General features: G+C 41.2%; 1 protein-coding gene across 2 annotated transcripts in view; it reads right to left on the reverse strand.

Annotated features, from left to right (window-relative positions):
• The window catches only part of gsg1l (gsg1-like), a 33,144-nt gene extending 22,216 nt beyond the window's left edge, over nucleotides 1–10,928 (reverse strand). For both annotated transcript variants that reach the window (XM_039823646.1, XM_039823645.1), the window contains exon 1: nucleotides 10,335–10,928. In XM_039823646.1, the coding sequence (XP_039679580.1) occupies nucleotides 10,335–10,671 (337 nt within the window). In that variant the 5' untranslated portion in view covers nucleotides 10,672–10,928. The remainder of the gene's footprint in view (nucleotides 1–10,334) is intronic.
• Nucleotides 10,929–23,299: the final 12,371 nt, after the last annotated feature.

Here is a 23,299-nt window from a genome sequence, read left to right on the forward strand (position 1 = left end):
ATACAATTTGAAGAGGCTTCAGGTGGTTTTTAAATTTCTTTCTCTATCTTTTACATTCACAGTCTCAACACTCCCTTTCACACCACTCATTCATTATTCCCTCGCCCTGCAGCCAGCAGCTCCGCAGTCTGTTTAATCAGTGATCAGATGTCATTCGGGGCTAATTACAGCTGTAATGGGTATGAATGGTTTTCTGGAACAACGGTTAACACACCGTTACTTCTACAGTAGTGGCTGTGGCTGCATTATTCAGCGGGATCAGGTGCAGGCCACACAGAGAGAACCCGCTTCAATAAGGAGTCTGCTGCCTTTGATGTACCTTCATTGATCCACATACAAACAGTGGTGGAAAGTAACTAAGTACATTCACTCAACTACTGTACACGACTGATAGTATTTTCATTTTATGCTACTTCATACTTCTATTCCACTACAAAGCTAACGCTAGCCAGCCAACCTGTCTCATCCATCCTGCTTGCAAGTGTCCGCTCATTAGACAACAAACTGGACTACATCCAACTTCAACGAAACTCCCAACGCGAGTTCAGAGACTGCTGTGTTTTTCTTTTTGTGGAAACATGGCTGAACAACAGTGTACCGGACTATCCAGCTACCAGGCCTGCTAGCCCTCCGAGCAGATGCTGCTCAGTCGAATAAGACTCGTGGAGGTGGGCTGTGTTAACATGGACTGGTGCAGAAATGGGGTGCTTTTATCCAACTACTGCTAACCGCTGGTGGACTTTGTGACTGTTACGATGCCGACCATTCTACATTACACGCAAATTCACGGCTGTGTTTCTACTTTTTACTGGGGTCCGTTCCAGAAAGCAGGTTTAGTGAAAACTCTGAGTTTGTTAACCCTGAGATGAGGGAAACTCAGGGTTTTCCGTTTCAGAAAGGGAGGTTAATCAAACCTGAGAGAGAGGGGTAACTCCAGCCCGTTTCAGAAAGAGAGGTAACTTTATCTCAGAGTCAGTTACTATGGTAACTCAGTCTGTGAACCTGGTCAGGAGAAGGTTTTCTTCAAGAAACCTCGAGTTTCTCTCAGTCTCCTCCCTCTGACACAGTGCTCTTTCATTTCCTCATTCATTCATTCAGTCTGTATCAGTTTGTTATCCTGCATTCATAAAAAAAACTTATTGGTTTATGGCAAATTATAAAACGTTTTTTTCTCAAACATGTCATGTCCTTTTGTTGACGATCCCGTTGATGAAAAAGCTGTATTACTTCACAGAGAGTTTATGTCGGGAGATGATATTGAGTCCCGACTAGATGTATTTTAATTTCCACATAACCGATTTGAGAGGTATTTTCTTCACAGTCCATCAGATAGATACCTTATCTGTCTTCATATCACTATCCAACATCCACCATTGTGGACACGCTTTTACCAGCAGATTCTTTGTGTCGCATTACGTTTTTGCAAACGGTAGTTTTCTTACCAACATTGGTGAAGCAGCTCATATTAGTAAAGCCAATGTATGCAGAGCTGTCAGAAGAGTGTGACTCGCTCTGAAATGTGTTTTTAAACGTTTTTTTGTAGTGTTCCCTGGACACAAACCAGTGAGAGTCAATAGAAGGAATTAAATGATTATAAATTATATTTCTGTTAATAATCATGGTGCTGCAGGCTCAGAATGGGATTAGTAGTAGTTTACTTTTTCGCCCGCAGGATTGCACCTATATGAAATTATAGGTGTAATACCATTCCAGTTTTCACCAGTAATATTATAGGTTACCTGTGATTAAATATGAAATTAATACACTGTCAATGCTTATGCATTGACTCAAGCAGCAATGTTCTCCCACACCAATTCGCACTATTTTACAGCATTGGTTGCCAACACAAAGAAAGCGGAAGGTGAAGAACATCCGGTGGAAAATTTATTTCAGTTACCTAACCTAACAACCGCGGTCCCGCATAAGCTGTGTCAAGCAGTTCAATCAACCCAGGGTTTTTACATAAAAGAGGCGGTGTTTGTGCAGCACAACCAATCGCAAACATTTACCAGAGCCGCATATTTTACATAAGAAGAGCAAACTATAATTCTACATAAATATGAAGAACACGGTTTTACAGACAAAACATAATACAGTCACTGCTTCCTAAAACAGGAGGAAAGCTGGCAAAAAAAACAACGTTGTAAATGCATAAATCACAACGCTTATCAATATCACTTCCCCATCAGTCAGGACCAAGATCTGATTATAATTACACTTGGGCTTTCCATAAACTGTTGTTGCTTTAGCCTATTATTTCAGTTGCAACCCTGGCAGTGGTAACCGATCGTGACAGCAAATAAAAACATAATTCAAACCGATGGTTTGAGGTGGCATTGGCAACACACGGCTAAGAAGCCGACAAATAGCCTTTACATAATTCCCTCTGCTGTAAATCTATATCTTTCATAAAAATACCCATCAGGGAATGTTAACAGGGTTGTTGGTCTCTAAATGTTTTAACTTTTCTGAGCGCACCTCTCTCTCCGAACACTGAGCTCCACCAGATCCTCTATAAGAACGGTGACGCCGTTATCAATCGAGTATTGATTGGTCAGTAGGCGGTGCTTTTACACCGGTTGATCTCTAATCACCAACATAACCTGCTCCCGACCAGGTTAGGTGTTCAGCATTAGTTACCATAGCGATTGAACCCAGTAACAAGTGATCCACCATCGTGATACACAAAACCCTGGGTTGAACCTGAAGTTACCTCGTTAACGCCAAATCTTGCTTCGTAGTACAGGCCTCTGTCTCCAAAGGTAAATACACCCAGCTACCAGCAGCTCTAAAGCTCTTGGATTAACATGCTTGTCTAATTCACATAAAATCAAAGTGGAAAAACAACACATTGTGGTTTTAAGGAGGGTTATGTGCCAGAAGATTTTTGCAGAAAAATTCCAGCACATAACTTTAGGGTCGGTTAGAGCTGCTGTCAAGTCCGTTCAGGTTGGTTCATTTGTTTTTTAACAGACAAGTGCATCTCAAGTTTGGGTTGGCTAGTAATGGGTTTCCTCACAGTAAGGTATATTGTTAGAGAACTGTGAACTTCTCAACTTCTCAAATTCTACTCAGACCTATCTGCAATCACACCCTCAATGAAGAATAAGATCTCTCCAGTAGGTTTACAGCATGTGAACTGGAAAGCCACCTGTCAGCAGGTTGACCTCATTTTGCTGCTCTCGACCAATCACAGCCCAAGTATTGATGACTTTTCCCGTGAGGGTTCAATCTTCATTGCATCCACTTAATACACTTTTAATTTAATTGCATTATTTTGTGAAACTCCATGAAGGAACCAATAAAACAGCAATTACTGCAGACACACAAACATATGGCTGCTGAAAGGTGAATATTGTAAATATGAAGAGTTTACAAAAAGCTCAGCTTGACATAAAAGTGAACTTTCTGCAGACTAAAGCCGTCAGACTCTGTTCTCATTAGTGCTGTTAAAACAGTATGGAGCTGAGCTGCTTACGGCTCTCTTCGCCCGTCGTGCCAGATTGTAGTGATGTAATGAAGTAAGTAAGCCTCACTGAAGTGACCATGACAGCGTGACTTTGTTGTTTAATTTAACCTGTGATTGCCCAGGTGGCCTGGTCAGCTCAGCACAGATGTGACAGCAGCTGGATCAAACAATCAAACCCCTAACAGTCGATCTACACGTGATTACAGCAACAAAGGTTAAAAAGTTGAGTGAAGTCAGAGAATCTCAAGTTGTTTAATCATCCTTTTATTTATTATTTAACAGGGGGCTCAAGGGGGGGAAAAAAAGGCATAATAGTTAATAAATAATTATTTATATGTAATTTAAACAAAACACCAAATATATTAACACAACTCTGACTACATAACCAATTTATCTGATTTCCCTTACGCAATTGTTTAATAGATTTAATAAATACTCAACAAAATAATCACTTCACACAGATACGTTTTAGTATTCACCAACAGCAAAGGAAATCTGCCACAATTTGCATGTTTTCTATGCTACTAGTTTCAAATATATATTTAGGATAAGTGACTGCACCAAGGAGAAGGACATAGTTACACTAAGAATTTGTTTATTTTGCAAATGGCAATAAATCATTTTAATCCTTGTGGCGCTGTCGGAATAAATAAAACTTCATGACAAATCTTCACACTAAACGGAAAAAGGCTGTTGGTGTAATTGTGTTAATTTTACAGGAAAAAAGCCCTGCACCAATAATGAAAAAAACACTATAGATTATTATTATTAGATGAGGAGCCTACGATCAAAATGATAAGTTAATGTTAAATGCAGGACACTTTTTTTCATGTTGTGGTCAATTTAGAGATTTTGGTCTATCTTGCTTCCATGTCTTCTTTTACTTTAATTGAAAAAAAAAAAATTTAACTTCCAAAATACACATTTAGATGCTATTTGTTTTAGGCTGCATCTGTAGATTTCTTTTAATAATTTAGTTTCAATTAATCTACATATTTATACCTAACATTTAAGGGGGAAAGATTCTTAACTCATTAACTGGGGAAGTTCTGTGGTGATTTGTTTTAGTTAGTCCTGTTCACCCGCAGTGCGTTGTCAAATGAATGCAAATTAGCGCATTTTAATAAGTTAACACCTAATTTCCATATCAATGTGTCGATTATGATGAAGTTATTAGACACGGAGTTTCCGGATTGTTCACCTGGATTGTCTCCATTAAGTACAGTACGTTAGCCTGTAGGGCCATGGTGCCTCAGCTAAACCTTAGCTAAATTATTACATTAGCAAGTAGCTCATGCATGTTAGCAAGACACAAGTTAACTAGTTGTTTTGTCTTTTGGCTAATTAGCTGTAAACTCGACTCACTGGCTGCTTGGTCTTTTGTTCATCACCACTCACCTCCACACAAGGTCAAGAAAATGTTTTCTGAGGTAGGAGCTGGTAGGGACTGCTGCCTTTCTGTCTGTCTGCCTCTGTGTGTGTGTGTGTGTGTGTGTGTGTGTGTGTGTGTGTGTGTGTGTGTGTGTGTGTGTGTGTGTGTGTGTGTGTGTGTGCGCGCGCACTGCTGCTGGGGAGACGCATGGCAGAGGGAGAGAGAGAGGGCTCAGACAAAGTCTCATCTCCCGATCTGATATTTTGATTTTTTAATTAAATAAATACATTTGTTTATGCTATATTCATTAATAAAAAAAATTAAAAAAACATGCATCCAGAAAAAATAGCACTTTCTCTGGAGGAGGAAAAATGGCAGGTGCTCAAGTATGGTGGCCCTGAGAGGCCACAGCGCAACAATAAGACAACACGTGCAAATAAGACAACACGCGCAAATAAGACAACACGTGCAAATAAACCACAGCAACAATAAGACAACACGTGCAAATAAGACAACACGCACTAATAAGACAACAGGTGCAAATAAGACAACACGTGCAAATAAACCACAGCACACACTAATAAGACAACACATGCAAATAGCCCACACCACAATGGAAGTGTTTCCAGGGGACACTTTTAAGTGATGCACACGTGCCTCAACCATTGGCTTTGCGGTACATAGACAGACCAACAACAGAACAATTTTAACAATTTTTGCCATTTTATTCATCACTAAATTTACTTCTGAATACGTTTTAGGCGAGAAATGAACTCTTTAGATTTCGAATATAGGCAGTCTTGCGAAAATCGTTGCCGATTGACAATTTGTTTCAAAGTTTTCGGAATTGAGTAGCTCCATAAAGTGACGCGACAGCCAGCTAGCGCCTGTGTTATTGTTGCGTGCTGTGGTTTATTTGCACGTGTTGTCTTATTAGTGCGTGCACGTGTTGTCTTATTAGTGCGTGCTGTGGTTTATTTGCACGTGTTGTCTTATTAGTGCCTGCGTGGTTTTTCGCGTTGTTTATTAGTGCGTGCTGTGGTTTATTGCGCGTGTTGTCTTATTGTGCGTGTTGTCTTATTTGCACGTGTTGTCTTATTAGTGCGTGTTTCTTGTGTCTTATTAGTGCGTGCTGTGGTTTATTTGACGTGTTGTCTTATTTGCGCGTGTTGTCTTCTTAGTACGTGTTGTCTTATTAGTGCGTGCTGTGGTTTATTTGCACGTGTTGTCTTATTAGTGCGTGCTGTGGCTTATTTGCACGTGTTGTCTTATTAGTGCGTGCTGTGGTTTATTTGCACGTGTTGTCTTATTAGTGCGTGCTGTGGCTTATTTGCACGTGTTGTCTTATTAGTGCGTGCTGTGTTTTATTTGCACGTGTTGTCTTATTAGTGCGTGCTGTGGTTTATTTGCACGTGTTGTCTTATTAGTGCGTGCTGTGGTTTATTTGCACGTGTTGTCTTATTAGTGCGTGCTGTGGTTTATTTGCACGTGTTGTCTTATTGTTGCGTGCTGTGGCCTCTCAGGGCCACCGTACTCAAGCCCCTTTTGATGTCTATGTGTGCACGTGCCTGCCAACCAGCATGCAACGGGCGGCGATCACCGGTGATCGATTGTGCACAGACCTGGCTCATCTCGAACGAGCTTATCGTGTGTTTAAATGACTCATGCTAATTAAAGTACATTTTCAGGGGCACCACACTTATATCATGAATAGTTGTTTCACTAGTAAAGCTGTTTCAGGAAGCCATGCCTGATGAGGCAATAGAAATCTAAAATCATTTTTTTAAAATAGGTCATGTTTTGTGTTTTACATTACCTCCAAAAGTACAGAACATCCCGTCAAAATGGACCTTGCTACAAAAGCAAACTAATAAATAATTGCTGTAATGTGTTTTTCAGGCTCGCAGAAAAACTGCCTTTCATCAGGCATAAGCAGCAATAATTAATATAAGATTAATATTTAACTGTTGAAATGTCTGGAGCACCAACAGCAGTGGAATATGTAAGATGACTCATGCAACAAGTAAAACTTTAAAAGGTTGGGAAAATACTGGCAGTGAAATCCTCATAAATATCTACAGTACAATGAACTTATCGGATGCAGCTTCAGGAGAGTTTCCGAATAAAACACAGGGGAGGACTCAAGGTTGAGGAACAAATATCAGAAACAAAGATGGCAAGGGCAACTTTATCGACCCACAGTGAAGTTAGCCACAGAGGGAATCCAACCTGAAACCTTCAACACGTCCAGCCCCGACACAACGTAGCAACACGTGTTTTAAAACTGAAACTAGGGGTGTGTTGAGCACCCTGTTGTTTGCGCAAACGCTCTGCCCTTTTATGGACTTTTTTCACAGCAGACATTTTGACTTGTCATAGTAGGAAAAGCACAGCTGAAACCGATAACCTTAACAATGGCTCAATTCCATCAAGTGTCCCAGTAAGCTATTTCAGTGAGTCAGCATGCACAATACCAGGGCCTCTCCTAAGTGGAATGCAGCCATCATTAATGGTTTTGAATACACCTGTGCTTTTCCTACTATGACATGTCGACATGTCTGCCGTGAAAAAGGTCTATTACCACGGGTTTCCAGACACGTCTCTGCTGATTGGCTATCACCTGTGACACAGACAATAAACGAGAGACACACCCACCAAAACGAGAGAAAACTTATCTCAAAGCCGCTGCACACCATTCCGAGGAAACGTGTTGTTCAATCCGGCAACCGTAGAGACACGGTGCACACGGTTTTGAGATTGAACATTCCCCAGATCTGCAACAGCAGCAGCAGCAGCACACACTTCTCTAATCAGCCAAACAACACACACCCGTTTGAGCGGCACAAGTGAAAGTAGAACAGGGTGTGATTCTTTTTTTGTCTATAAAAAGCAAATATAGTGCACGTATGTACCCTGCGACATCTGGTTCATTCTCACAGTTCAGTAAAATGTCAGCCGGTTGTGTTGTCTTCTTTCCCATAACACCTTGTGTCTGTCTCTGTGGGGCGCTGCTGCAGCAGATGAGCGTTTCTGCTCGACAGGGATTGAACCAGACAATGATGAGCTGCAATAACACCCCAACATGTCCCCTTCATACTGGGAGACTGGGAAACTAAATCAGAGTTAAAGAGATGAACCAGGGGGATCATTACGGTGGCCGAGACGGTTCAACACAGATACAAAAACCACAACACAAACACAAAAGCTTAACACAAACGCAAAAGCCACAACAGATATTCTGGCTGATGAGGCCTGACCTCAAGTTCAAGTTGGACGGAGCTGATGATGATGATGATTGTGGCTGAACTCTTTTTGGCCTGTTACATAAAGGCAGGAAAATGTGGTGCAGGTGGAATATGAGGCGGTAGGTATGACCGCTGATAATGTAACAGCAGCTGGTGGTTAAACTGTAATCTTTTCACTGAGACACAACGGAAACATGTAAAATATATTTGTATTAGACTGTGTTGTTTACACTATTGCACAAAGTATTTGTTTGACTTGCTGCACAAATCATTTATGTGTGCTGAATTGAAATGGAATGCAAACCAAACAAGACCAGCGCATCCGGTCTGGTACTAGGTGACAGAGCCTTGGCACTAATGGAGCGCACAGGCCAACTAATTGTAAGTCGCTTTGAACAAAAGCTTCTGGCAAATCAACGCATTCTCATGAACTGGTTTGTACGTTGTTGTACAAAAATGTACGCACACCAATTCATGCGATATCCTACGAGATCCGGCGGCCGCCAGCAGATCACATGGCGCCGGCTACAGAGCTCGGTGAGCTGTCGGTCCTATCAGCGGCAGACGGTAGTTGAGTTTAGTCGCCAATAGGTGACTGTGAGATGACGGCCCTTTCCATGGCAGTTGAGTTTAGCTCACAAAAAAGCGAGCGTCTTGCGGCGACGACAGTTAAGTTTAGGCACAAAAACGACTAGTTAAGTTTAAGCATTAGATTGTGGTTAGGATTAAAACACTCCCGAGCAACGAACACACGTTTCCTGGGTGAAAGTCTTTTGCCGGGGAAGCGAATTTGGCTCCCCGGCTTGAAAGCGATGTGTTCAGAGGGTTCTTATACAGCAGCATGTCATTGTGGTGCATACAACAACAAAAAATGTGTGGAATGCATCCGAATTACAGTGCATTACTTTTAGTAGCTAAATGTACGAAACGCAACTAAGCTAAAAAGTTCAAGGCTACAACTATACTGTAGGTCATGGAGTCAGAATCAACAGGGTTCATCCTATCTATGCTTTAGGCCTGCATGTTCTCACGCCAAGTTTCACGACTTAACGCATGCACCTGCAAGCTCTTTGTTGATGTTTGGCTCGTTGGTCTGTGGGACCTCTGGACCACTCACTTCCTCTTTACCGTCTCCTCCAAAAACACATCAGACACCAGACCAGCCAACATATTTTTAAACGACAAGAAGAACCTGCTCCAACAAAATCTCCTCACAGCCCTGCGCTGTTTCTGACATCTGCACAGTTTGTAACATCATTATTTGTCGTCCAGACCCGAAACTGGTCAGAACACACATTTTTCTTACACACTTTATCTCTATCTGTCTTGCTAAGCTGTTTATTTGTGCATTTGCACATCTGACAGTTATTTTCTTGATTAATCGTCAAAGCTGACATCTTCAAATTGTGTAGTTTTGTCAGACTAAAGTCCAAAACCAACAAACATCGAGTTTATTATAATGTAAGACAGAAAAGCTGCACATTCTCATATTTGAAAAGCTAGAACCACAGAATATTTTGTATTTTTGCTTGAAAAACAACTATCAAAATAGCTGCCCATTAATGTCATGTAAATAGATAAGATAGAGATAGATACACCTTTATTGTCATTGCACAGAGTCCCATACAATGAAACTGTGAGTGCCACAACTGATATCCACTAATCCATTGATATTTTCAGCTCTAATGAGAAGCCATTCGTTTCCATCCCTGAGAGTATAATTTCCTTTTCTAAAGATCCACAACTTACAAGTGATCTACTCCAACACAGTGTTCAGTGCACATTAAACGCATCAGAACAACCTTCCTAACCCTCCGAAAATGATGACCAGACTTAAACTAAAATAAACAACACCAGTTGTTGAGACAAACTGAGCTGATGTCGATTTTACGCACAGAGACGTGTGCGTAATTACTGACCTGTTGGCTTCATTTAGCCTCGTTTTCATTCAGTAGGGACAACTCACAGAACCAGAGTGCTCTGATTTAAAACTATAAACTAAACTAAACGTCTGGGGACAAAACCAACAACTGCTGACATTATGCTGAAATATTTAAAGCATTTAGAGCCCAAACTGGTCCTAAATGCGTCCAGGCCATACTTATATTAGCTCCGGTCTTCAAAAATACTTATTTATTTATGGAACAACTTGTTGTGATCTCTGCTGCCTTTAACAGCAAGAATCTTAAATTCTTCTGATTATTATTTTTTTGTTTTAGCGTAACGACCGCTGGACTGATGTGCCCACCTGCCTCGTGGATGTTCTCCTCGCAGGAGTACCAGATGCCGGTGTGGAAGCGGCGGAAGAGGAAGCGGTCGTCCCCGGTCTCCCAGCTGTAGTGCACCTTGTTCTGGTCCGTCTCGTTCACGCCGTAGTCGATGCAGTTGTGGCGCCGCTGCTTGCTGCAGTTGGGCTTGGGGACGCGCTGGGTGCCCTCGCACCAGTACGTGGTGATGAAGGCGGTGGTGGAGAAGAACAGGGCCACCAGGTTCAGACCCACCGACAGCAGCGCGCGACACTTCCGCGTCGTCTTCATGGTCTCGATTCGAGCAACCGCGTCCCCGCAGGCGGCGAGAAAGTTCATCCGAGGAGGAAGAGGCAGGAGGCGGTCAGAGGAGGAGGAGGAGGAGTAGGAGAGGCATGGCGGGGCCGCGGAGACGCACAGAAGGATTTACGCGCCGCTCAGCCCCTTTTCTCCTTTCTTTGCGTTAGTTCGTACTCAGAGCGGAGAGAAGTGACAGGTGGTCCAGACTCCCCGGGAGAAAACCGTAAAGGATAAATCTTCATCTACTTCAGCATCACCTCCCAGACCTCCTGCATCACCGACACAACACCGCTCACTGGCTGAGAGCAGACCCTCACGGAAACTTCATCTGATCCTTTTTCTCTCTGTCTAAATAATCGCTCCGTGTTTCTTATATCTGTCTGTCCTTCTCTCTCTCTTTCTCTGTCTCTATATCTGTCTCTATCTCTCTCTCTTTCTCTCTGTTTCTATCTCTCTGTCTCTCTCTCTCTCTCTCTCTCTCTCTCGGTTCCTCGTGCGTCATCACTGTGGCCGTACTCTTCTTCTCTTCTTATTTTTCTCTCTAAAAGGCACGCAGAGAGCTGCTACGTACATCCATAATTATCATTATCGATGTGTTTTATTTTCTTCTTCTTTTTTAAATAGAAAATACTCCCTGAAATGTCACCTTCAGAATGTCTAGTTTTAGGAGACAAACGGCATGTAAAGACAACAAAGAAACGCGAATTTATAAATGTTTTACATGAAGAATGATTAAACAGATTTACTGTCGACTAATCAACTAATAATCCAGTTCGACTTATTTTAATATTAGAAAATGCTTAGAAGTGTGTGTCCCACAGTGACAGACCAATGCCAGACTGTTTTCATTTCATCACGGATGGATTATAACAAAATGGGCCCCTGAGCTAGACACGGAAGAGGCCTGTCAAGACACTCAAACTCAAAAAGTCTCAAAGAGTAAGAGTCTACTTTTAGTCATTTTCCACCTCCTTGTGGTCATTTAGCGTCTCTTTGTGATCGTTTTGGGGTATCATAATTATATAATGATACATAATCATATGTACAACTGCAGGTGATTTATTAGAAGGACAGAAACTTTTTGTAATGTCATACCAACATTTATAACAGCATTGTTTGTTACACCAGCCAAATGGATTTTTCACGACGTGACAGAGCAAAAGTTGTTCTTATCAATCTGCTTATAAATTATCTATAAAGAATATGTCATTGGTTACAATGTATACAGTAATCCCTTTATAAAGTGGTACCATAAATCCACTAAAGTTACTCATTTTTCCTGCAAACTAAGTAACACAAGACATTACAAAACACTTTGCTGGAGGGAAAAGCAAACCTGAATCTTGTCAGCTTTCATCTGTTAATGTTTATTGCATCATATTTCAGTTGCTTTACATCCTCAAAAGGTGTTTTTTGTAACACAACAGTCCTTATCATAATCTATTCTTTTAATTTGCTGAATGCTGAAACACACATACTAATAATAGTAATGCACACGCAGGAGTTACAGTTTTGTTTTCTTGGTGTGACAAAGACGGCCTCTACTGGACACTAGCAGGGCTTTACACTTGATGTCTTGTTTTATGAATGTTTACTGTAATATACAATAAAACAAGCAAGGTTTAAGCTCCAATACATTAATCAAATGACGACAAATCTCCCACAGAACAAGGGTAATAACAATATTTCTAGTTATTAGGGAAACCCCTGGTCCACTATGACAGACTTATCTACAGTATCTGTCCTGATGGAACACACCTCTCTGTTATTTGTTTTTCCAGGTGTAACATGCTGGAAGAACACGTAGAAACGGTCCGGCCCCTTTTATCGATCAGCCAGCAGAGAGCTCACATCTCCTGGCATGAAAATCACCAGCGACAAGGCCGAGCCGCCCACCGCACCCATCCATCACCTCTCATTTTATGGCTCCCACCTCCAGATCAATGCGGTGTGTGTGAGTGTGTGCGTGTGTGTGTGTGTGTGTGTGTGTGTGTGTGTGTGTGTGTGTGTGTGTGTGTGTGTGTGTGTGTGTGTGCGTGTGTGTGTGCGTGTGTGTGTGCGTGTGTGTGATTCAGAGTGACAAAGCACTTCAGGAGAGTCAATAAACAGAGCAGAAAACGGTGCATTGATAAATGTGTGATAATGCTGTTGGATTTATCTGCAGTCAAACTCTGAACACTTCAAATATTAACACACACACACTGTGTATATATATATGTATGTATAATGACTACAGTCCACAGTTTAAACACTGTGAGTGCAGACTCACTGTGACTTCAGGGAAATCAAGTGAAATATTTTTGGTTTCAGAGAACACCTAATCCTCTGGATCACAGCATTTAGGAGCATGTTGGTCTTTTTCACATGCTGCATTAGATTCAAGATTTAATCAGATTAGATACAACTTTGTTGCCATTGCACAGAGTGTAGGTACTGAGACAATGAGATGGAGTTTAGCATCCAACCAGAAGTGCAAAAAGCAAAAAAAAAGTGCAGAGTAATGTACAGAGAATAAAATATAGAATACATAGAATGTAGAACAAAAAGAAGGGTCTACATTGTAGGCAGTGCAGGTATGTTGTAAAAGTTACTGAAATAAGCAATGAACACTGTATATCAACTAACGTATAAAAAAAGGTTAATTATTGGTTTCAGTTTAGTAGACTCAAAACAAAACACCAGGAACTAAAATAGGAAAAGGGGTCCATTATTTCCTCATATTTTCTTGAAGATTTGTCAAATATGTATAACAAACTTCTTATATTATAGATTAAGATCTTATTTATCACAAACACAGAATAATGCTCATTAAAAATACTATTTTTTACCTTACCGGAAAAAAAATCATGCTATAAAAATAGATGGATGAGAAATGGGATGGAAATCTAATGTCTAGGTCGGGTGGATGATGGGTGTAAAAAAGTTCACTTTGACATCAGAGACCAGAAATTACATCCTGCGGGCTGAGGTTCACACCATTTAACCACCTTGTTAAAGGTTAGGGGAAGATTTCAGTTTTCGGTTCAATGTTAAAAAGCTAAAGACGTCCTGTTTTGTGCTTCAAGTCACTGCAGACTTTTTCTGCATTGAACCAAGACCATCATCTTTCCTTAACATTAACCGAGAGCGTGCAAACATCACAAATTATGTTGATAAGCTGCATGCAATTACAGTCGTTGCATGTAAACAATTTCTAGAAAATATGTTTACTATGCAGTATATTACATATTATTTCTCACTTGTACTGCATGCTACACTACACTACATTATTGAGCTGCCAACATTGTGATAAAATAAAACATATTAAATAAATTCATGTTGAAAGTTAAGTTAGAATACACCAATCAAACTATCCACTTAACAAACAAATCAAATCAAATTCTCTCAACAAATAAAACATATTTAAGTTGGTTTCTACTGTTACGTCAGCGTATAATTCGTGAGCTTTAAAGCTCCTAAAACAGAGCTGTGAATCACTTTGTCTGTGTGACGGTTAAATCCCATTTTCTGGCTTGAAAACACACAAATACACATCAACCTCTGCACACACACACACACACACACACACACACACACACACACACACATATTTTTTGCTGTGTTGTTGGATAGATGCCCCTGACAAGATTTCCCATTGGATATATGGGACCATCTGTGGGTTCGCCCCAGCTTTGTGTGCCGCCTGAATAAAATCCAGTAGTAGATCACGACGTCCGAGTTAACACAGCTTGCTGCAGAAGCAGCCTGTAACACGATACACCCCAGGCACAGCACAGCCCTGCAACACACCACTGCTAACTTAGCCTCATGTGCGTACTCCTGAATGACAAACTTCAAGCACCTCTCACTCTAGAGGCTTTGTTTTGTGCAGAATCTTCTGCTGAAAGTCTGCTGATTTGCAGGAAACAAAGACAGATTTTCAGCCTGACAAAGTCATCAGGCTGAATTATGTTTGTTGCGGTTGTTTCCCTGCCCACTGATTTATAGTTCAGAGTAAGATTTAAAGGAAAACACCACCAAACATCCATCTTTAAGGGTAAAAACCCTCCTCCACTGTTGTCTCGAGGTGAAAAGTTTGCTCAACCCTAAGGCCAAGACAGGAACTTTGATCAGACGATGACACAAAACCCAGATAATGTCCGTTGTCAATGTTTTTAAATTCTACAATATCTGTGGAAAGTATAGTCAAGGTTAAGTTAATAAAATATGGTTCAGTCTCAATTTCATCAACAAAAACAATAATTAACCACCTTTTCTCTATGACAAAAAGGTGACCTTTATGACTATGTAAATGTTGCACAATTAAACACACACACACACACACACACACACACACACACACACACACACACACACACACACACACACACAATATTGTACATTTTCATCAAATACACCCAGAGATAAAGATTCCTGAACAAAATTGGGAAATGCATTTTAAAATACAATTTTGCAAAAGATGCAGGTATAGTTTGAATTTACATGAAGTGTTGGCATTGACAGATCACAGATTGGTGCAGGAGCTGACTGACTATTGATCGACAGCACAAATGCTACCAATAAACAGTCAATTTAGATTGTCAGTATCACCCAAAAACGTACACACACACACACACACACACACACACACACACACACACACACACACACACACACACACACACACTGCGGGCTGTATTTGAGAGCCATCAGTGGCTCAGAGCAACCTTGTCTGAGATTGACTGCAGCCTGTGAACTGAAGTGGATGTTGTCAGCGGTTCAGCTCTGTGACTCTGACATCAGGTTTCATGACTCAACACTGTGAGGCTGCAAATACTCAACAAAATTTACACAAGATACAGATAGGGGATTTGTACGGTAAAGTAAAGTAGACGCAACCAAATCTAGATCAGCTAATGAAGTTGTTGGATTCAACAGAAGAAAACTAGTTTTACTTGAGTAAATGATCAGAATCCCTCTTTACTGCTGTTGGCCACCTTGTTGGGCATGACTTTTTATTTTGTGATGGCTGCTGAGAGTGAGAGGGGGTCTCAGCAGCCATCACAAAATAAAAAATAAAATGTGAACATGGGTTTGCGGTGAAATTAACCTGCGAATCAATTCCACGCTCAGCAGTTTCCTCCTGGTTGTGTTTTTCCAATTAAGTGTCTGGATGGGTGCATGGAGGGGGGGAGGGGGTCTGGGGAGAGGTAAGTTGTTTATTTTAGCCGGTAAATGACATTTATGCAAATTCTGTGAGGATGGATTGCTGACAAGGTGTGTGGTGTGTCGATGCATACATTTTAACAATCAGTCTGCTCCTCTGGACCTCCTCAGAATAAACGGTTGGATTAGGTGACGGAGCAGCGGTGGTGCTGAGTCTTCAACTACATGACAACATGATGTGCAAGTTAGAGACTGAGGATGAAATAACCACGTTCCTCAGAAATGCCTCAAGTTCTTAAAGCTAAACCGCAAATAGGTGCATTTTGTAGTCTGGTTCAGTGTAAGTGTTACAAAGCTAAGCTAACCTGGGCTTGTATACCAAAGACACACAGCTACTAAAGGCTAACTTAGCTCGCAACATTAATCCCTCTGTCTCGGTCTCTCTGCGTGTTGCATTCAACGTGAGAATGAGACTAAACTTGCCTGGATGAGTGTTTGTCTTTCCATCTTCTACAGCGGTTGTGCTGTGTTAAACTGACTCACCCAGATACTGCGTGCTTCGTCTTCCTTGTTGTAGTTCAGGTTTTAAAAGGTGTGTTTACAAAAAGTAGCGTTGTGGGAAACAAGAATAGTCTTTCAACGTCTTTGTCTTCAACAGTATTCTCTGGGTGGAAAGGTGGCGTGCAGCCGTCAGCCTGCCGCGTGTGGCTCAATCCTGAAACAATCTCTTGAATCAATCTTCCTCTCTCCACACACCTGCAATCTAGGTTAACCGGCATCTAGGTTATATCCATGACGGTTCATTTAGAGCACATGTGTCAAACTCAAGGCCCGCGGGCCAAATCCGGCCCCTCGCAGATTATGATCCGGCCCGCATATCAATTTACGTTCACAAAACATTTTGGCCCGCCTAGTTTTTGTCGCTTTTTCTGACTTTGATGTCATTTCTTTTGACGATTGGTAACTTTTTCCAATGTTTTTGTCACTTTTGCTGAAGTTTTTGGACGTTTCTTTTCTATGATGGCTGAGGAACGTTTTCTAACTTCTTTAGGACTTTATGTCGACCAAACTGTAAGTGAGAAGACTATATGACACATGCAATAAGACAGTCAAAGATATTTTAATTTTTCCAATAAATAAAAGCATGTTAATAAGCTCTACATGTCTGGCCCTTGGTGTGATTTATCATTTTCCAGTGTCATTTTCGGCCGGATGTCCCTCACCTTCTGCTTTCTTTGTGTTGGCATTCTGTGCAATCTGAGTTTTCTGTTGCATGACTTAAACTACTTTTGAACTAGCACAAGTTCCACCAAAACAAGTTCCTTTCAGAGGCTATTTAGCAGAAGCACCATTATTGCGTCCAGAGTTTAGCACCGCCCAAGACGATTGTGATTGGTTTAAAAAAATGCCAATTAACCAGAGCACATTTTCCTCCCATCCCAGAATGCTGTGTGGACTAGCCAGACCTTCATCTGCAGCGCTGTGGAGTCACTAATCAGTGTCACACAAACACGCCCCCTCATATCACGTGTCAGCCCTTACCCTTTTAACTATCTGCTCAAAAGACCTGTCGTAACGTTAAGCAACTAATACTACAGGAGAAGCTAACCACGTTAAAGTCACCTGCTTTGTAGGAACCGACCATCCACCTTGACCTCCGGTCCAGTCAGACTGTATTTCGCTTCCCTTTCAATTCGTAGTGGAGCAGAGTGAGACAGTCGTGGTCGTGACCCCATCTCTTTCAATCTGACTGAACTTTGACCTGGAAAATCGTGCTGCTCTCCAATGTCCAGCCAGTTTGCGAGAGGCGCGGTGGGACTGACCTTCTTTCATAACTGCAGTGTGTTTATGCTGCTACAGGGGAAATAAATTCCTGACAAGTTAAAAACGAGTTTGAAAGTGTCTCCCGTCGTCTTCGCTGCAAAAAAAAAGACAGAATCATCTGTCAAGCAGCTGAACATTACAGCTGACACCAACCAGCCAAGACGAGGAGCTCAAAACAAAAGAAAAATGAGAACAATCAGAAAAAACATTTTCAAAAAGCCTGAGTGTGTGACTGATCAACGAATGAACTGCACCTGAAAACATACACGGCTGAGCAACACAAGTTAAGTTTAATGTAAGTATATCATCTCGGGAAGACTTCCCAAAAAGGGCCAAAAAAAAAATTTCTGATCTTTGAAAAGGCTGGTGATGGAAAATGTGGGCCAGTCTAGTCTATTCTGCTCCCAGTGAGTGCCAGCAGAAAGGGACCCACTCAAGATTGGCTGTGATTGGTGTTGCACTTATTTGAAAACACAAAAGGTGAAGGTGGTGATTGTGTGAAGAATGAAAAAGGAGGCACCTACTCAATCACTGTCGAAAGCGTGATTGTCAGATTGTTGGTTTTGGAAAGTTGCAAAACTTGTTGCACCCAGCCGCCCTGAGTGTGATGTCGGAAAGCTGTGGGGGCTTCAGACGTTCAACGATCTGACAAACACGTTGTTTGACGCATAATGAGTCCCTAATAATGTCACACTACTTGATACTGAAGCTGTTTTCACAAATCAGGTCCCGACCATAGACTGTATGTAAAACTGGACGACGCGTCTCCACTTTCTCCCACTATAGTGCACAGTAGTAGCCTAATTGCGCGGTGGATCAAAGTCCCGCCCATACACCCGCCCTGCCAGTCGCATGTCAATCACAGATGTCAATCATGGCGTTTCACCCCGTTTTTGTAGAATCAAATACCTTATTAAAACCAAACTTAACTTAACTTTAAAAATATCAGTGTGATCAGAACCACCTTAAATGACAGAAACCATCTTTGGGGAAAATGTATTTGACTTGTACTTTTATTTTTAATAGTTTGTTGTTTGTGTCGAAAACAGGTTTGTTCTTCTGCCCCCTAGTGGCCAAAGAAGCACACTTGCAGCGTTAAGGTTAACAAAGGTTGTGTTTACTCTCAGAAACAGCTGGTGAACTTGAATGTTTTTAAAGAGGGAATGAGATTAAAAAAGAGAAACAGAGCGATGGCAGTCAGACGGTTTGTTAATCCTCTCTGTGACGGACTTCTGTAAGCTGCAGAGGAGCTCTGTGAATGCATGAATATCAGTCCATCTGTCTGTTCTATGGCCTGTCGACACACTCAAACTGAATTCAATGTGCGTGTGTGTGTGTGAGTGTGTTTGCAGCCAACACCCTGGCTGATCCCCACGTTTTCCTGATTTCCCCTCGGTAAAGAACTGTGGCTGTGTGCTGACCTGCAGCTCATTATATCCTCTGCTGAACCTCCTCTTCATGCTTCCCTCTCCTAATCTAATGGGACTTTCTGTCTGTCTATCTGTCACCGCCAGCCATCCGTATCAGGGTTCCACCAAAATGACTTTCTGAAGGCCAGTGCCAGTATTTTCATTATCTTAGCCATTATCTGCGACTGGTTTTATGCCAAAAGTTGCCCCAAATTACAAATATGTGTCTCTCAGAATTTTTCTCAGAGACACAGAGGAGGAGGCCTGTGAATATGAATTCAAACCATAATATATTAATATATGTATCAGTGTAACTGGGGGGCTTGTGCAAGGACATTTGGAGGAAGTTAAATTGAACCAGTGCGACGAGACAAATGTAAACTAAGGATGCAAACTAACCGTTTAAATCGATACCAAACAGATGCTGTGAATGGTTTTAATTGGTTCCACGGAACTTATATCAGCTTTCAGAAGATTTAAGGGCTCGTGAGATGGCTAGGTTAGCGGCATTTGAAAAAATGTCATATTAACAGTTTGCCAGATTGAATGTTTACACTAGGAAGTTGGGGAGAGTACCTGCCCATGTATACAATGGGCTTAGTGTTTTGTCACATATACATATGTTTATTTGGTTTACAGCTGTTTATTTTGTCATTATTGTATTGTATTGAAAAATTATGGTTTTCATGTAAGCTTTTTCTTTGAGTAAGTGGTGATGATGAATGGGGGTGTTTGGGGGGAGGGGGTGTGTTCATGTTGTAAATGGTGTTTGTATGCTGTTTTTACAAAAGAATAAAACTTGTAAAGAAAAGGTTTATGGGAGTTGCACAAAGAGATAAGAAACATTTAATGGTATGTGATAGTTTAGGCCTAAATTTGGGTAGGTGCGGTAAGAACTACACATGTTCTTACATGTTGGCTTCGGTGGATTAAGTGCAGCTAATTTCATAATCAAGTGTTCCACCGAATACTTTTCAAGATTTCCAAACCTGTACCTCACCAAACGTCACCAAAAGTCCCAACTCACTGAAGTGTCGATCAGGTTTTCTTTTTCTTTTTGGGTGGCACGGTGGTTCAGTGGTTAGCACTGTTGCCTCACAGCGTGAAGGTTTAAATCCAGGAGCTTCAGGCCTCAGCAGGACGAGTGTTACAAAATGGATGGTATCACTTTATTTCAGATTGTGTTATCTCTGGTTTGAAACATCTCAGTTATGTTTTTATGCTTCCAGGGCACAACGTTTGGCAGCTTAACCTGCCGCATAAGAAGACAATTGTGCTGCTGTGGTGTCTGTGTAACTCCAGCAGTTAATCCAGCCATATGATTACATTCTGAAAGCAGAGCGGCACAACTGGCCCATCCTTGTACTTCAAATCACTGAAGTCATAATTTAATATCACACCTGCTCCTGCTTTCATGGCGTGCAGATGAGCTGTCTCTCAGTGAGCTGGAAACTCCTGTGGATACGGGTCTGTTTGAAATAACAGCAGTGGAAGAAGCCATTCAGAGGCTTTTAAACTCAGATCAGATACTTAGATTCCGATACTAAATTCTAAACTTTTACTAAAGCTAAAGTAAACAAGTATAAGCAGAAAAAAATTACTTTCATATCTCCCTTTCACTCTCTTCGTTATTTCACTTCATCTTTCCTTCTTTACCCTCATTTATATAGGGTGAGCAAAACAAGATGGAAAACATGAAGGGAGTCTGAGAGAGGATTAAAGTGTCGTAGAGAGAGGAAAAGACAGGAATAGTCACAGTATTTAGTTTTTGTAGGCTACTGTTTATGCACACACCTGGGTTATAATGTTCTCTAAAGTGAAACTGAAGTATTTCTCCACACTCAAAGACAGAAATATCTTCAACAAGCAGTTGCAATAAATTCAAATTCATATTTTATATTTCCCTGGTTGAATCTTATTTCAAATTTAGATGAGTTTCCGGGTACAAGAAAGGATTGTCTTTTTTTTATTTGAAATGGGAGGGACTTGCTGTCTGCAGTGTGTTTCAGATGCAAATGTCTGTTCAATTCAATTCAATTCAATTTTATTTCAAGTGCAATATCACCATAAGACATGGTCTCAAAACACTGTACAACCGTGAATTCAGTAAAAGTTACGATTAAAATACAAAAAATACATTTAAAATCATTGCAGGTATATATGTACATAAAAGTGAAATAAAAAGTAGTACAAGGGTAAAAACAAAAGATAGAGGAAGTCATAATAATGGTCCATTTTTTTTGAGTTTTGATTTAAAAGTGGTGATGGAGCTGACTTCTCTGACATATAATGGAAGGTCATTCCAGAGGTATGGTGCTCGATAAGAAAAGGCACGATGGCCTGCCGATATCTTTTGGACCCTAGGAATTTCTGTTTCTGTTGCACCAAAAAAATGTGGATCTAACAACATAATACATTTGTTCTTAAAAAGTATCTGAAGGTTGTTGTAATCCAGAAAGTATCTTCAGCAGGAGGGGAAAAAAATCTGCACCTTATGAAAACTTACATTTTAGTTAGACTAAGGTGTTTTTTTTTTTTTTAAGGGAGATGAATAGAGCAAATCACGAGGAGATGGAAAATGACAAGAGAGATGAATGACAGGATGGATGCATCAGTCAGCAGCATGGATGGAGAGACGGATGGAGGCACAGGAGTGTGAAGCTATATTATAGTCAAACAGAGTGCGTTAACTGTCGAGATGATGGAGAAAAACTGTGCAGGGAAAGAACATTCATTTTGAATTACAACAGCATTTAGACAGCTGAGTCAGATTAAAGCTGCAAACCAGCCCAACGTGAAGCACGCTGTCAGTGGTGACCTCTTGAACCCCACAGTTGAGGCTGCTTCTGCATCACAGTCACCACTTAGTACTGCTCACTACTCATATTTGCAGAGGACGTCCTTTTTCAGGGCAGAAGTACGGTTCAAGTTCTGAAGACCAAAGATCTGTAACTGGAGTTAGTGGTGGGAGAAGTATTTAGAGCCTTTACTGAAGACAAAGTATTCCATAATACCAAACTAAAAATGTCTTTGTTACAACTTCATTACAAGCCCTGCATTCAAAATGCTACTAAAGTAAAAGCAGGCTACTCAAGTATTCCCAGCAAAATGTACTTACAGGACAACAGTGAAAACTCTTTCAGAACATCTCATTTTTTTAAGACCCGTTTTTGACGTTTGTTTGGACGAAAGGCCAAAACGCAGAGGAAAAGATAGTGTGTGCTTAGCGTTGTTCTGTTACATCATTGACACAGCCTAGCAAAACTTTCATTAAAGAAAGTGGTGATTTTCATACATCTGTGTGTGTGTGTGTGTGTGTGTGTGTGTGTGTGTGCGCGCGCGTGCATGCGTGATAAGCAGAGAAAGAGTCTGAAACTCGGACAGCGAGGCTAAAATTGTAAATCTGCAGTCTCCACTTGGTGCGCACAGAGTCGGCCATTACAGTGGAGGCGGATGTGATTGATGGCTGCAGCTGTGGAGGAAGAGGGAGAAAGTGACAGACGAGGGACAGACGGCGGGAACAGAAAGGCAGATAGATTGCCCTTCTGCTCTCCCTTCAATCTCTCTCTTTATTCCCAGAGCTGTGCACAGACAGCGGCTCACCTAACAGGAGTCAACAGACACCTTCACCTTCACGTGTGACCTCGGCATTTTATAACTTCTTCTAAATTACAACTTTTTTCTCATATAATTCTGACCTTATTTTCAAAATATTACGACTTTTCCTTTGAAATATTTCAACATTATTTTCCAGATCCTCGTTTTTTTCTCTTAATTGCGGCCCTACTACTCTGTGAGAGATTTCAAATGTTGTGTTTTGGGGTTGCATCATGTGTTTGGTGTCCACGTTGAAGTTACTATGAGTCTTCAGGAGAAACCGGACTCCAGAAAGTCTCAGCTTGTTCCTAATCCTTTGAGCTTTCGACTGAAATTCACAGGGACCATTAACGTCCGGAGGTTTTGTCCAATTCAGAATCAAAGCACACCGCCGGTTAGGCCATCCTTTACTCTCTGAGAGCCCCCGTGTCATACGTCAGAATTAGTCAGGCGTTGAGGTGGACCTTGTTATTGAAAAGCTCACCTGTCTCACTCACCTCACTCTCCGCTGCCTGATCTCCAGAAGAGGGAAATGTCCAATTTCTGTGATATTTTACTTTGTAATAAAAGTGTCAGGGGAATGTGAAAAGGAGGAGATACACCATAAATTCCCACCTTGAGTGGAGGTGGAGTGCACAAGCGTCTGTGCTGCTCGGTGAGTCAATGTTTTATTCAAAGTCTGTCTGCGTTCA

The sequence above is a fragment of the Perca fluviatilis genome, chromosome 15 (genome assembly GCF_010015445.1).
Source record: "Perca fluviatilis chromosome 15, GENO_Pfluv_1.0, whole genome shotgun sequence".
NCBI classification, from domain to species: Eukaryota; Metazoa; Chordata; class Actinopteri; order Perciformes; family Percidae; genus Perca; species Perca fluviatilis.